General features: G+C 47.7%; 3 protein-coding genes across 4 annotated transcripts; 2 read left to right on the top strand and 1 right to left on the bottom strand.

Annotated features, from left to right (window-relative positions):
- The first annotated feature begins 455 nt into the window (after window positions 1–455).
- On the top strand, window positions 456–7,071 carry LOC120671071 (putative clathrin assembly protein At5g35200). Of its 2 annotated transcripts, none has more exons than XM_039951308.1 (16): window positions 456–742; window positions 2,255–2,386; window positions 2,492–2,561; window positions 2,817–2,914; window positions 3,063–3,204; window positions 3,298–3,398; window positions 3,963–4,046; window positions 4,138–4,188; window positions 4,315–4,380; window positions 4,481–4,546; window positions 4,939–5,019; window positions 5,114–5,182; window positions 5,731–5,883; window positions 5,960–6,035; window positions 6,123–6,235; window positions 6,345–7,071. In XM_039951308.1, exons 2-16 carry the CDS (start codon window positions 2,288–2,290, stop codon window positions 6,750–6,752), a joined length of 1,677 nt encoding a protein of 558 aa, XP_039807242.1. In that variant the 5' UTR covers window positions 456–742; window positions 2,255–2,287; the 3' UTR covers window positions 6,753–7,071. The 2 variants fall into 2 exon arrangements, with proteins under 2 accessions (XP_039807242.1, XP_039807243.1); XM_039951309.1 differs by having other exon boundaries at window positions 643–933.
- A 61-nt stretch (window positions 7,072–7,132) lies between these two features.
- LOC120671072 lies at window positions 7,133–11,351 on the top strand. The gene is made up of 3 exons (XM_039951310.1): window positions 7,133–8,160; window positions 9,168–9,337; window positions 10,567–11,351. The coding sequence occupies exons 1-3, from the start codon at window positions 7,710–7,712 to the stop codon at window positions 11,080–11,082; spliced, it is 1,137 nt and encodes a 378-aa protein (XP_039807244.1). The 5' UTR covers window positions 7,133–7,709; the 3' UTR covers window positions 11,083–11,351.
- Window positions 11,352–12,154: 803 nt separating this feature from the next.
- LOC120669045 lies at window positions 12,155–13,844 on the bottom strand. Its single transcript, XM_039948870.1, has 3 exons — window positions 13,295–13,844; window positions 12,532–12,893; window positions 12,155–12,448 (listed from the first exon to the last, which is right to left on the bottom strand). Exons 1-3 carry the CDS (start codon window positions 13,842–13,844, stop codon window positions 12,155–12,157), a joined length of 1,206 nt encoding a protein of 401 aa, XP_039804804.1.

Here is a 13,844-nt window from a genome sequence, read left to right as displayed (position 1 = left end):
CCCTTGATTACTGCTAATTTGTCAGTTATAAACATGTTTGCAGAATACAGCTAACAGGGTAGTCTTTCTCAACAAGGGAATTTCATTAGCAATTTCATAAAAGAAATGTTTTAGTTTACTCTCAAGTTCGTCGGTTCTATCTATACATATGGATAAGTTATTATGATTGTGCTCTTGATTAGTAGAGAGGTATAGTTCCTGTTTAAACAAGTTTGGAGCAAATATAATCAAATATTGTTTTTTCTTTTGGAGAGGCAAAAACTTAATGATATTGCACAAGGAACAATCCACCGGCGAGAGCAGGACAGGCAGAATGGAATTAGAATAAAATTCGCAGGACGGTGCGAAAAGGGCCGGAGGATGGGGCACCGCGGATTAATCAAATCGATTAATGCACCGCCAGTGATTAACCTGGACGGCGCCACTGATGATTTGAGTATTAGTAGTAACTACTAACTAGCTTAGTAGCTTGATGTGCTTGCTAAGCTGTGTCCGTGCAGCGCCGTGCCGCTTTGTTTAATCGGGTGCCGCGTCCCTGTCCGGCCACCGGGTGGTGGTTCGCCTCCGGGTTGGCCGAGCCGCGAAAGCGACCGCCCCTCCTCCCCTTCCTCTTCTCCTCCTCCTCCTCCCTCCCCTCCTGCCAAGAACGAACTCACTCCTCCTACCCCTCCGCATAGGGAAGGCTCCCCGCCCTCTCCTCCCGGGAGACTCCTGAGGATTATCCGTTCACCCCTCCGCGGAGGTGAGTGCTCGTTCGCCCCGGTTTACTGGTTCTCGCCCCGGCGGCCTCAGCTCAACCCGAGCTCGTCTGTTCCGCTCTGGTCGCTGCTTGGTTTCGTCTGGGGGCAAGAGCAGGTCTACGATGCTATAAATGGAGTAAAATTTCATTCCGGGCATGTCGCGTTCCTTTTGGAGATTCTGGGTCTGGCGACGGTAAAAAAACTTTCTTTTCCTGGGGGCTCGTGACGGTGAAACGGCTATCTATTGCTCTTCGGCTCTCCCCCAGCTCGCCCGGGCTCAGTTCGAAATCGGTTCTCGGTGGACCTGTCCTTGCCCTTCGTAGGATTGCCACTGTGCTGGCGGCTGGCCTCCTCACGCGTTTGTTCCTTGCTTGATTCGTGGCTGCGCAATTGGATCCGGCCTGCCGACATCTCGTGGATTTGGTGGGTCAGTGGGTGTGTGGCTGTGCTCGGTCTGACGGTCTGGGTCGGATCGTGTGCGGGAGTGGGATGCTTGGCGATAGCTCGTTGCGTGATCCGTTGCTTGGATGTGAAATTTGAATTGTTTTTGTCCTTTTTTCGGGGAAGTTCTGAGATTTCGGTGGCGCTCTGCCGGAGAACCTGGCCCTGATTCTTGCCTTGCTCTGCTCGATTTATGGAATCTGTTCGCGCCTTTCTTGGTTCGTTTCTTTCCTCTGCTGCGGCTGTTTCGGCCAGAATCGAAGCTGCCTGTGAAGGCTGGAGCTTCTTGACTTCAGTCTGAGCAGAGCAGCCTCTTGCAATCGCAACTGTTCTACTCGGTTCGACCGACGCTTTTTGTGATTTTGCTCTGCTTGTAAGTTGTCTCTTTCTGAATCTTATTGTGATGGCCAATTTCGCTCAGTTTGATTTGTTCAGACGCTCGGCATATTCCGGAAGCTCGCTACGCTATTGCTCCTGCGATTCTGTTCCGGTTTTCTCTCGCTGCCCTGTGTCCGTTGAGTGCGTTCAGAGACTTTCGCCTTGTTTGTTTCGTTGAGTCCTGGGATTTTCGGTGTTGTTTGTTCGTCTGTCTCCTCGGCTCTTGTTTGTAGGTCATTTGGATCCATACGATTTAGACGAACCTCATCTTGATACATTGTTATACAGATCTTGATCCATTTTTTCTTAGGTCTCTGTCAAATTGATCTCCACCTCCTCCTGTATTGTTCAGTCGTTGTGGTTTCAGGTGTAATGCGTGAAACAGTTTCCCACATGTTCTGATTCAGTGTTCCGATTTATTCTTGTGGTACTTATTGATGCATAATTATAGCGTTTATTTTTGTCCTCCCGTTTAGTTTGCTGAAACAAAGTGGCATTTCCGGGCTCCATGCATTCATCACCCAACCACTGTTGTGCAGGCAGTTACTTCTTGTACTGGTCTCAACTGTAGATGTAATTAAACGGATTAAGATTCAGGAGATGTTTGCCTATATTTGTCTGTAACAAACAGTATTTTCAGTTTGAGTCAAACAGACGTCTCGTGTACTGAGTTTGGTTCTGTGCTCCTTATTCAGGCCAACTAGGATAACAGCTAGGAGTTGAGGAGAATGGCGGTTGGCGGAACTCAGCCGACCCTCAGGAAGTACCTTGGTGCTCTCAAGGACACAACAACTGTGAGCTTGGCAAAAGTGAATAGTGATTATAAGGTTCAAACCTTTTTCATGATCCATCTGAATAATTTCCGGAAAGTTTCAAGTTCTGACGGACCTTCAGTTCACTTACTGGGGACTTATCATTCTTTTCTATTACAGGATTTGGACATTGCAATTGTTAAGGCCACGAACCATGTTGAGCGTCCATCAAAGGAGAAGTACATAAGAGGTAATCACGTCTCTTGGTTGAAACACTAGTTCAAACTCCAAACTACACCCTATGGCTCAGTCTCCATTTTCTTTATAAAAATCCAGCATTAATGAAATCTAATTATATTTGAATGTTTGAATTTTTTAACGCTATGTGCTCATGCTGAAAATTCACTTTAATTGTGAAGTACTTTGATTTCAATTTTGTCAGTAGTCGTGCCATCATATTTTGTGGCTGCCACAAGTCGCAAATCACATCTTTATTTGTTTGCAGAAATTTTTCTTTCTATTTCTGCTGCAAGGCCACGAGCAGATGTAGCTTACTGCATTCATGCCCTTGCTAGACGCCTTTCGAAGACTCGCAACTGGGCGGTATGGCTACTATACATTTTCATTTTTCATAGTAGTAATGTTACAAATGATATCATTTCACTAAATCAAGTGTGTTTTTATGGCTGTTACATAACAAAGGAATTTATAAAATACTCATGAACATTTTCCTTGACTATTTTCCCACCAGGTTGCACTGAAGACATTGATTGTCATACACCGTGCTCTTCGAGAAGTTGATCTCACTTTTCGTGAAGAGCTTATCAATTATGGCAGATCTAGGTCCCATATGCTCAACATGGCCTACTTTAAGGATGACTCCAGTGCAGAAGGTGCGAGTTATTAGTAGCATCCTGGTACTGTCTCTTGTATTACAAATTAGGATTTAAAACTCATCCTCGTTTTCCTTCTAATTTTTCATTCAGCTTGGGATTATTCTGCGTGGGTGCGGATTTATGCTTTATATCTAGAGGAGAGGCTCGAATGTTTCCGAGTGCTGAAGTATGATGTAGAAACAGATCCACCGGTATGCAATCTTATGCTACTGCTGCATTTGTCTTGTTTCCTGCACTTGCAAGACTTTTTAAAATCTCATTTCACATCTTTTCATTCTGTTTTAATCCATATAATGTAAAATGTCACCGCATAATTTACTGTTGAGTGGCACCATATATTCTTGTAATTGAAGAGAAGAGAATGCCCAGTATTGTCTGGTCTCATTTCATTGTAGGGGCCTGAGGCGTAATTATTGCTTATGCCCAAAAGTGAACCTCCTATGTTCATACCACGTGGAATTTGTGCTATCACGCAGAAATTCAATGTTTATTTTTGGTGTGAGAAATGGCGAATGCAAGTATGCAACAGATGGTTGTTTAGCCAAGGAATCATGTGGTTTCTACTTTTGTGATATATCTTCAGAAAACTCAAAAGAATTTTGTGATTTGCTGTCTTTTTTCTCCTGTAACATGTCATACATCCGCCTGATTAGTAGTTTTCCTAGTTTTTGTCCTTTTTATGTGATTGAAGTTTTGTCATGAGACAGCAACTGCCAACAATATTCTAACTACATGGACAATTGTGATCTCTGCAGAGAAGTCGGGATCTTGAGACTGCTGCTTTGCTTGATCATCTGCCACCATTACAGCAGCTCCTTTTTCGGCTTCTTGCTTGCCAGGTAGACTCTTTTTACTACTACTGTGTGTACGATTCATGTGTGTGATGTCATTACTTGTTCAATTCTGTTGGCTAATTTCTGAAATTTTTAGCCACAAGGAGCATCATCTTACAATATAATAATCCAGCATGCACTTTCTATGGTAAGTATAAACACTCAATTCCTTTCTTTCTCGTGTTAACATTCTATGTTTGTTTCCTTCTAAGCAATGTACAAGTGCTTTTTGGTTCTTGGTGTTTGTTGACTTTGTTTTGTGCATTACTGGTAGGTTGCTTTAGAGAGTGTTAAGATCTACACAGCTATTAGCGACGGGACAATCAATCTGGTTGACAAGGTGAACTATCTTGTGCATACCACCTTGGATAAATTTGTAAATTCTGCTAATTGATTGTTATGGTTCTTTATTTTCTCATCAAACTTATTCCCTATTGCAGTTCTTTGAGATGCAAAGAAGCGATGCTGTTAGAGCACTGGATATATACAAAAGAGCAACTAACCAGGTTCAATTCTGTCCCTTGACTCTTGCTGATCTGTTAATTAAATAATCAAGTTTCATGAAGGGGGCAATTGTTCTTTGCTTTATTGGCTCAGAAAATAGTCTCATGAAGAGGACACATGAAACAAACACTGTTAAAAATGTCACTATCTAGTATCAGCACCCTTTCTTCAATAAAATTTTTTCAGATTGATTTATGGAGCATTAATAAACTTAGTCTTGAAACACCAAAGGATTTTTGGTTAGCATCAGAGGACTTATAGTTTTCAGCATCATTAGCTCTGCTGGCACTGATCTGTTGCCAAACTAAAAGTTGGAATTACTGATTCAATCCTTGGATTTTTGCTGATATGGAGGCTGACCGATATTGGTTATTTTTACTTTTGGATTGCACAGGCTGAAAGACTCTCAGAATTCTATGAAGTGTGTAAAACTATACACATTGGGCGCGGTGAGAAGTTCTTAAAAATCGAACAGGTAGGGTAAATGCTCCATGAGTTCTTTGCAAGTCTTCACTTTTTGTCTCCAAGATAGCAAATTACTGATAACATCTGTTGTTAATTTCCTGCAGCCTCCAGCATCATTCTTACAGACTATGGAGGAGTATGTAAGAGATGCTCCTACGATGGCAAAGGAAAAGGTTTGGAAACTACTGAGACCTGAACTGACTTATGGATAGGGTAGCTTGAACTGAAATAAGATATGTTTATGTATTAACCTTTTTTACCAACCAACTCGAACGCTAGGTGTTCGGGGTGTACACAGGCACCTCTCACCAACTGAACTAGGTTCAGTTCCTTATCTTATTTAAACAACAGAATGCTCACAATCACAAAGATTATGTATTTAGTTCAGAAGCAATCCTAGCAACATCAACTATTCGGTTGTTCACGTAATGCTGTGATTGGGGATTCTTAGTCCATTATACATTCTGTAATTAACTTATGTAGAGTATGCATATCTTAGTAAACTTATATAGTAATGTTTGAGAAATTCTCGTGATTACATTGGAAGTGAATCTATGTACTGTCTACAGAAATCTCAAATTTAGCATGCTCAGTTTGAAACATATAGTATATGCTACCAGCTACTGAGTTGGAGTTATTCAGGAGGCCGTTGAGCATCCTGTTTATTTAGCTAACATGTTCCTCATTAAATTGTCCCTGAGCATATTTTGTCTGTTTCCAGGCAGTGCTGGCGATAGAATACAAAAAAGAGCCAGAGGAGGAAGAAAAACCAGCCTCACCTCCTCCAGCTCCAGAGCCACAAGCACAACCAGAACCCGAGCCGGAACCTGAACCTGTCATTGAGGAACCACCAGTAGCTGAACCAGATTTGCTGGTAACATTCTTTGCTATAGCAATGAGTCATTGGTCACATGTTTTCTTTCCCGGCTAACACTTCTTTTGCTTGGCAGGGTCTGAATGAACCTAGCCCTGCTGCGACTGCGATAGAAGAGCAGAATGCTTTGGCGCTAGCAATCGTTCCGATAGGTAAATTTCTCGTGAATGATAATTGCGCACACCACTTGAGGTTGCTTAACTGAGAGGCATGCTGCTCACTCCGGCTCATTGTGGCAGATGATGTTCCTAAAGCTGCTCCAGCCTTTGAAAATGGAATCACAGGCTGGGAACTAGCCCTTGTCACTGCACCGAGCTCGACTGAAACTGCTGTGACCTCAAGCAAAAAATTGGTAGGTTGCTGAACCACTCGTCCATATAGCAAATTCAACATTCTCCAGACAGCAATGCTCATCAGAGTTTGCTAAATTTTCATCGTAAAAAATTTGAATTTTGCCGCAGGCTGGTGGTTTGGACCTGCTGACCCTGGACAGCTTGTACGACGACGCGAACGGGAGAGCGAGCCAGCCGGCGAGCTACAACCCCTGGGAGGCGCCCCCCGGGCCGATGCTGCAGACGATGGCGCCGGCGACGCAGGACCCGTTCTACGCGTCGGGCGGGTACGCGGCGCCCCACGCGGTGCAGATGGCCGCCATGGCGCAGCAGCAGCAGGCCTTCATGCTGCAGCAGCAGATGATGATGGCGGCGCCGGCGGCCGCCGTCCACCACCCGATGCAGATGCAGGTGCAACAGAACCCCGCGAACCCGTTCGGCAACCCCTTCGCCCCCGCCGGCGCGCACCCCTACGGCGCCGCCGCCGGCATGCCGCTCCACGCCGGGCCCGGCAACGCCTACACGGGGCTCATCTAGCCACCGGATCTTGGTCGCGTAGCACCACTACACCACACCACACCATTCTTTTTGTCCAGGTTTTCTTGTTGCCATTGTGAGGAGGAAATTTGTAGCACACGCACAGACAGAGACAGGCACAGGGTAGAGTCGGTCGGTCACGGTCGTATAGGCGTCGAAGGCTGTGGGTGTATAGAGTCTCAGTAGGTGGTGATTGTATGTATAGGGTTTGATTTGTGCAGTCGAGAGGGAGAGGGAGAGAGTCGATTTCTTTCTTGTTGCCAGGACACACAGGAACACGTATTGGATTATTCTTGCTGGATACGGTTCAATAACGCCACATTCTTTTTCTAGCAGTTGACTTTGCGCAATCTATCTACTCCTAGGTGGTTTTCCGACCAGGTGAATCCTGCCTGATCGTGCTGAAAACTTGCCTCGTGCGGTCGTGCCCTTTTCGCTGCTGTTCTTCTTTTCCTTGACTTTTGAAAAGAATTTTTTTTTCTTGACTTGATGCAACGTGCTTTCAGTTGGTGCTAGCTAGTGCGTGGCGCTCTCTTCTCTTCCCCAGTTCCCCGGCGATGGCGTGCACTTCTCGAGTCCCCTCGCCGCCGAGGCTTCGCGCAGCCTTGACGCAACGGGATCCCACGTAGGGAGCCAGCCCGGCGCGCCCGCGCGATCCCCCTCCGGATACCGGAACGAACCCGTGATCCGCGCGCGAGATCACCCAACCCGACCCCAACTCGATCGAACCCGTGCGCCGCACGCCGCCGAGCGTGCCGCGGCCCAACCCCGCGAGGCCGGAACCGGGAGCCTCCCACCTCCACCTCCTTCCTTGCGTTGCCTTGCCTGCCGCAGGTCCCAATCATTGCCTCCCCCACCAGCCCACCCCACCCCGCACCCCAAGCCAAGCGAAAAAAAGCTAGCAGCCTGCAAGCCCCGCAAAAGCAACCGCGGGAGCGGCAGGGCCGGGGCGGCGGGATGGCGCGCGGGCTGCGCGGCGTCCGCGACGACCTCTCGGAGCTGGGGCGCCACCTCCTCGACATCGCCTGCTTCCTGCACCCGCTCCTCAACCCGGCGCACACCGACTCCCCGCCGGCCACGCCCACGGCCGCCGGCGCCGGCCGCCGGCCGCCCCCGCGCGCGCCGCGGCGCTCCCCGTCGCCTCACCCGCCGTCGTCCCCGTCGCTGCTCGCGGGCATCCTCACCGACCTCGCCGAGATCGGCGGCTCCCTCCGCGGCGGCTTCTCCCGCGCCGCGACCCAGCACGAACACGCCGCCGCCGAGCTCCTGCAGGCCGCCGCGACCCCGCCCCCACCTGCCGCCGCCGCCGCCGTCGCGCAGGTCCCCGATGATGTCATGGGAGCAGCGCGCGCCCTCGCCGCGCGACCCGAGGCGTGGATCGACTTCCCCGTGCTCGCCCTAGACGAAAGTAATTGATCTCTCCCCTATTATGATACAGTTACTAGCTCCGCGAATATCGCTATCTGCTGACGCAGATTGCGCCTGTGATGTGGGAACCTAGAGTGGTTTCCGGAGGTAGGTTTGAAGGTTGCTGGATTAATGGCTGTTACTAGATTTCAGTGGGAAGTGAGAGGCGAGGGAACTAGCCTAGCTTAGGAGTAATTGGATAGAGCTATGGAGGTCCAAGGTTGCTGCTGTGTCAGTATGGACCATGGGAATATGGTGCGTGAGTGTTGCAAGTAGATGACCTTTGAGTTGTTTGATGTGAGTAATGTTGGATTGGTTGATTGGAGAGGATAGATCGATCTAGGAGTTCTCCAGTGTTTTGCCTGCTCCATATTTCAGGTTTTTCAGCTGCAATGTGTAGTGATATTTTTTCCCCTCACTAGACTTAGATTGACTGTTAAGTTGCTTGGATAGGCTGGAAACAAATTTTATTTAAAAAAAGGCTGGAAACAAATGGATAAACTCTTATGATGTGTACTATGCTTGGGTGTTGGGAGTTTGTCTTCCATGCTGTTGAGTACAGGCCTTCAAAAGGTCTCATGAAGTCATTATTTTATTTTGTACTTTTGTTCCATGTGCTATTAATGATTAATTGATTATAGATTGACTTGTTATTATTAAATATAAGTCTTAGTATTAATTGAGTACATTATCATGAATTTGAGATTGGTTTACTGTTTTACAGCTGCGGCAACTATATTTAGTAAATTGTTTTATGTTTAACTATAAATGTAAAGATATCTTGTTTATCTGTGCTTTTACTGGTTCAAGTTGTAGTCTTTTTTTGCAGAATTAAGTTTGGCATAATTGTACCGTAAGTTTTGATATCTTAAGAATGCAGGCTTAGTGCTGTGAGGGTGTTTTACACGGCTCCTTTTTGGGAGAATCATTTGTGATCTTGCCTTTCTTTGCTATGAATTTTGATTGGTCTTTGGGTGCAATAACCATGTGTTCTTTTGCTGCCTGCAGATTCTATAATCTCTGATATTCAAAGAGATCATTTGGAATCCATTGAAAAACTTGTTCCAGATTTAGCATCTCTTAGGACTAGGCTTTGTCCTTCTTACATGGATGAAGATGTATTCTGGAAGATATACTTTAAGCTGCTTGAGTTGAACATAAATGAGCATAGTTCGGAGGTAAGTTGGTACATGCGGTCTATATATTGTTCTCTACTTGCATACTTTCAACTTTATTGCACATTTTCTATGCTGATTTTAGTTATATCAATTTCTGGTTTTGAACTGAGATGAAATTACAGCACGACCAGCAAATGGAGCTGTAGGCATGTTTGATTTAGTTTTCATTTCCCTCTTCTGGTTACTATTATTATGGAAAGCTATACTCCCACATAAGTCATTTCTAAACGACATCCAATGTGATCTTTGCCAGCTTAGATTAGCAAATAAATACTAGGATTCACCCTGATAAGCAAATTACTAAAAGAGTAGACAACAACAACTAGTCCATAGATCACATACGTAATTTGAGCACTAGCAGGGTGGAGGGTTCAGACATGGATAATCTGTACTGAAACGATTTCATCATTATACAGATGGTCAGTGTGGGTCTCATAGGGACCACTCTCATGTACACTTTACCCTTGGTTATATTCAGATACAAAATGTCTTATTGCAAGATGAAAGTGGATCAAATCGCAGAGTTCATATTTCTTGGCAGTACTGTTCCTCGCATTGGTTTTTTAGCATGAAGACAAAGAATCTCACATGTTAATTGGTACACAGAACTCAACAGAAATGCAATGAACTGCACATAAATTTCCTGTATTAATGTAATAACCTGGTGGTATAGTGGACACATATCTGAATTTTCCATTCATGCCAGATTTAAATCTGGATATGGTAGTTTTTAGTACCTTGATGACCATGAATTGCATCTTGCATTTGTTAGACTAGTAAAGTGGTTTATGCAAAAGGCTATTACCGTTGTTGGATTTGGTGATCTGGCAAGTTGCATAACACACGTTTCACTAACAGTAACCATACCTTTTACTGTTATTGCTGCTTGTAGGCATCAAAATGTTCATTTGAATGAATTCTTTTTGGCCAGCACACATAATAATATGTAATATTGATAGCTGTGCTTGTGTTAGTGGATCTCTTGTAGGCATCAATTTTTTTTTACTATCTACTTGAGGCATTCTTCCCATTTTTGCCAAAGTTCAGACTGAAGCGCTAAATACAGTACAATGAATTTTGGTCATATAAGAGCATCTTTTAAGCTTCTTTAAAAAAACATATCTGATGAACCCTATTAATTAACTCAGTTATGTTAATATATTAATTAACTCAGTTATGTTAATATATGAGATTATATTGCTTATTCATCTTACTAATTCTACATGCAGGAAGATAACCAGAGTGTGCCAAACTCACATCACATCAATGAGATAGAGTCAGATTCTCCGCCTCATGTGTGTGAGATAGAAAGTGTCAAAAGCAACCAAGAAGGCTATCAATCTTCAGATGGCCAAGCTTTTCCAAAGTCAAGATCTGAGCGAAGCATTGACCAATGGGTATTCGCAAAGTCAAAATCCGAGGATAGCATGGATCAGTGGTCCGAAATACCTTCGGATGTGGAATCTTTCAGAGAAGGTAAAAGATACCTTAGCAGCGAGGAGCTGAGTGACGTTGATAGTGCCAATGTTGTCGTCATGGACAAATACATGGACTCGCTCCTCTCAGACCGGAGGAACCTACCGTACGCTAGCTCCTCGGTCCGCCGGGATTCAGTCAGACGAAAACCTGCTTCATCCACCGACTACAGCCACCGTCCTCCGCAGCCAACTCCACCTGCATCGCTGTCCAAGAAGGAATCATGGGACGTCATTGAGGATTCGGAGTTTGATATACTTGACAGTTAGTAGTGGAGATCATTGTGATCTCTGGGTTCTTCGTCCTAATTTCTTCCTTGTCATCCTACACTCCGCCTGGTCTGTAAATGTTAAGACGTTCAGGTGGTGCCAGTGATCGTGGGAAAGGATGTTTACCAATATATCATAAGTGTGTGCATATCTCCCCTTGTATTTTGAATGCATCCTCTCAGCTCGCATGCTGTAAGCTTGTGACCTGAGAAAATTGTGATGAATCCCAATCTTTCTGCAATCAGTTAGTTTGAAATGGGGATGTGATATTGGCCTCCTATCTGCGAAAATGTGTTGCACACGCAGTGTTTGCATGGGAACCAAGGTTGGAGATTTCGGATTGTTGTTATTTTCCCGTTGTTGGGCGAGAACACCAAAGAATGCGTTGTCAAGTACTGCATTTAACACGATCATGCCTAACTATGCAACGAAAGAAATTGCGAGGACTGCATAATTGCTGCAAAACAAAAGGGCACGCCGACAGAATTCTTTCTCTTTGATAACGAAAATACCAAAATTTGGAGATTTGGAAAAAAAATATTGTGTTTAGTTCGCGAAATTTTTTGAGTTCGGCTATTGTAGTACTTTCGTTTTTATTTGATAATTAGAGTCCAATCATGGACTAACTAAATTCAAAAGATTTATCTCATCATTTTTAGCTAAACTGTGCAATTAATTATTTTTTAAAATTAATTATTTTTAAAGTTATATTTAATGTTCCATACATGTGTTCAAAAATTTAATGTGACGGAGAATCTTGAAATTTTTTGGGAACTAAACATGGCCTGAACCCTTGTGCAGAGAACGCAGAGGGGGCAAGTAGCTGACTTTAGGTAGCTCCATTTGCTGTGCTGAACATGTACACAAGAGAGATCGCAACTGAAAGAGCGAAAGATTTTTGTACCCTGAATGAAATGCAGCACAAGTTCACCAGCAAACTCATCTAGAGTAGTCAAGAGCAGTAAAACCGTGCAAAATTCAACTGCTCCCGAGTGGACCATTTGGTTCCAAAAACAGATCACCATGTCAAGAGTGGATCCAAAAGACGAGCTTTTCCTGCCGTCGCCGCCGCCTACTGGAAGCCACCAGGGGGCACGAACAGCCGAGCCGGGTCGATGTCGGGGCGGAGGCCGACCGCGACGCGCTTCATGTCCTCCAGGCCGCGCTCGTACCCCTTGAACGCCTCCTCCACCAGCCGGCGCTCGTGCTCCTTGGAGCCCAGGAACTCCTGCACCGCCGCCGCCCTGGCGCTCTCGGCCTCCGCCGCCGCCGCCTTCTTCGCCTCGGCGAGCTCCGCCCTCGCCTTCTCCAGCTCCTCCTGGAGCTTCAGCGCGTGCCCCAACGAGGCCGTCGCGTAGTTCGCCGCCTGCATCGCGCGCCCACACGCCATGAGTAACGCACGCACGTCGTGCACAATGCCGCGGCGCTGGCGCGGCGCGAGGATCGGACCTGGAGCGTCGCGACGTAGCTCGACGCGATGATGTTGAAGGGTTTCGCCACCAGGAACGCGCGCTCCCGCGCCGGCGAGACGATGCCCTGCAGAAGCTGCCGCGCCGCCTCCCAGTCGACCGTGTCGCCGTCGTGTCTGTCCGGCGCGTGCTGTGGCTTGCGGTCCTGGCGCGCGGAGAAGCCCTCCTTGGCTTTGTCCTCCTCCGGCATCTTCCTCTTCTTCCCGGTCGCCGGCGTCCAGTCCGGAGTGCCGCTGCCGCCGGGCTCGCTCTTCACGGTCACCTTGGGCGCCGCCGCAGCCTCCGCGGCTGCCTTCTCTGCCCGCATGTTCTGCAGCATGTTATAGATGGATGGATCCAACCCTAGCACACACACAGTGTCAAAACAATAAGCCATTTGCTTCGTGAATCCGCCTGGAATCAAGCATCGTGTTTCGCCATTTCACCTGTCGCTCCAGTAGTGTGACGGGGAGGCGATGGTGGCGGCGGCGGTTTTGGTGCGCAAGGGGTCGTCGTCGCTGCGGTGACATTGCCATCGTCGCCGAGGTAAGTCTGGATATCAATCGCGGCGGCGCCGCGCACGCGCAGCAGCTTTTCCACCATGCCCTTCTCCTCGCTGGTGAGCATCGGATCGGTTGCGGATTTCTTGGTCGGCTCGCCCCAGCGCACGGGGCACGGCCACGGCGCCGACGACTTGAGGAAGAAATACCCCTCCTTCCACCCCTTGAACGTGTTGGGATCCGGCAACCCCGTGAAGAGCACGCCGGCGGCGGCGTCCTTGGGTGAGAAACAGTAGAGGCCCCTAACCTTCAGCGCGCGCAGCGAGAAGAACTGCCGGAACACGGCGACCGACGGCGTGCGTATGCCGGCGGCGCGGGAGAGCGCGAGGAAGGCCGCCATGACGCGCCAGCAGTTGGGCGCGAGCTGGCTCGGCGCGAGGCCGAAGTGCGAGAGCACGTCGCGGAAGAAGGGGTCCAGCGGGACGCGCATCCCGGCCTTCAGCGCGTCCGCGTACACGCACACGGCGCCCGCCGGCGGCGGCGAGCACGCGCGCAGGCCGCCGGTGGGGAGCGGGGCGAACTCCCTCGTGTCGACGCCGTTCTTCTTGCAGAGGACGTCGAGCGCCGCCTGGCTCCGGAAGGACGAGGCGATGCGCCCGGCCGCGGGCCACGGGGACGCGCTTGCGGCACCGCCGTCGAAGCCGAAGCAGCTGTCGTCATCGTCGCTGCCGCTGGTGTCGACGGGGGTGGTGCCCGAGGCGCGCGCCGGGATGGGGTCAAGGATTTGGACGGAGGACGAGCAAGAGGAAGGCAT

Source organism: Panicum virgatum, chromosome 4N, assembly GCF_016808335.1.
Source record: "Panicum virgatum strain AP13 chromosome 4N, P.virgatum_v5, whole genome shotgun sequence".
Taxonomy (NCBI): Eukaryota; Viridiplantae; Streptophyta; class Magnoliopsida; order Poales; family Poaceae; genus Panicum; species Panicum virgatum.
The sequence above is the reverse complement of the archived record's forward strand: the minus strand, read 5'-3'. Positions and strand labels throughout refer to the sequence as shown.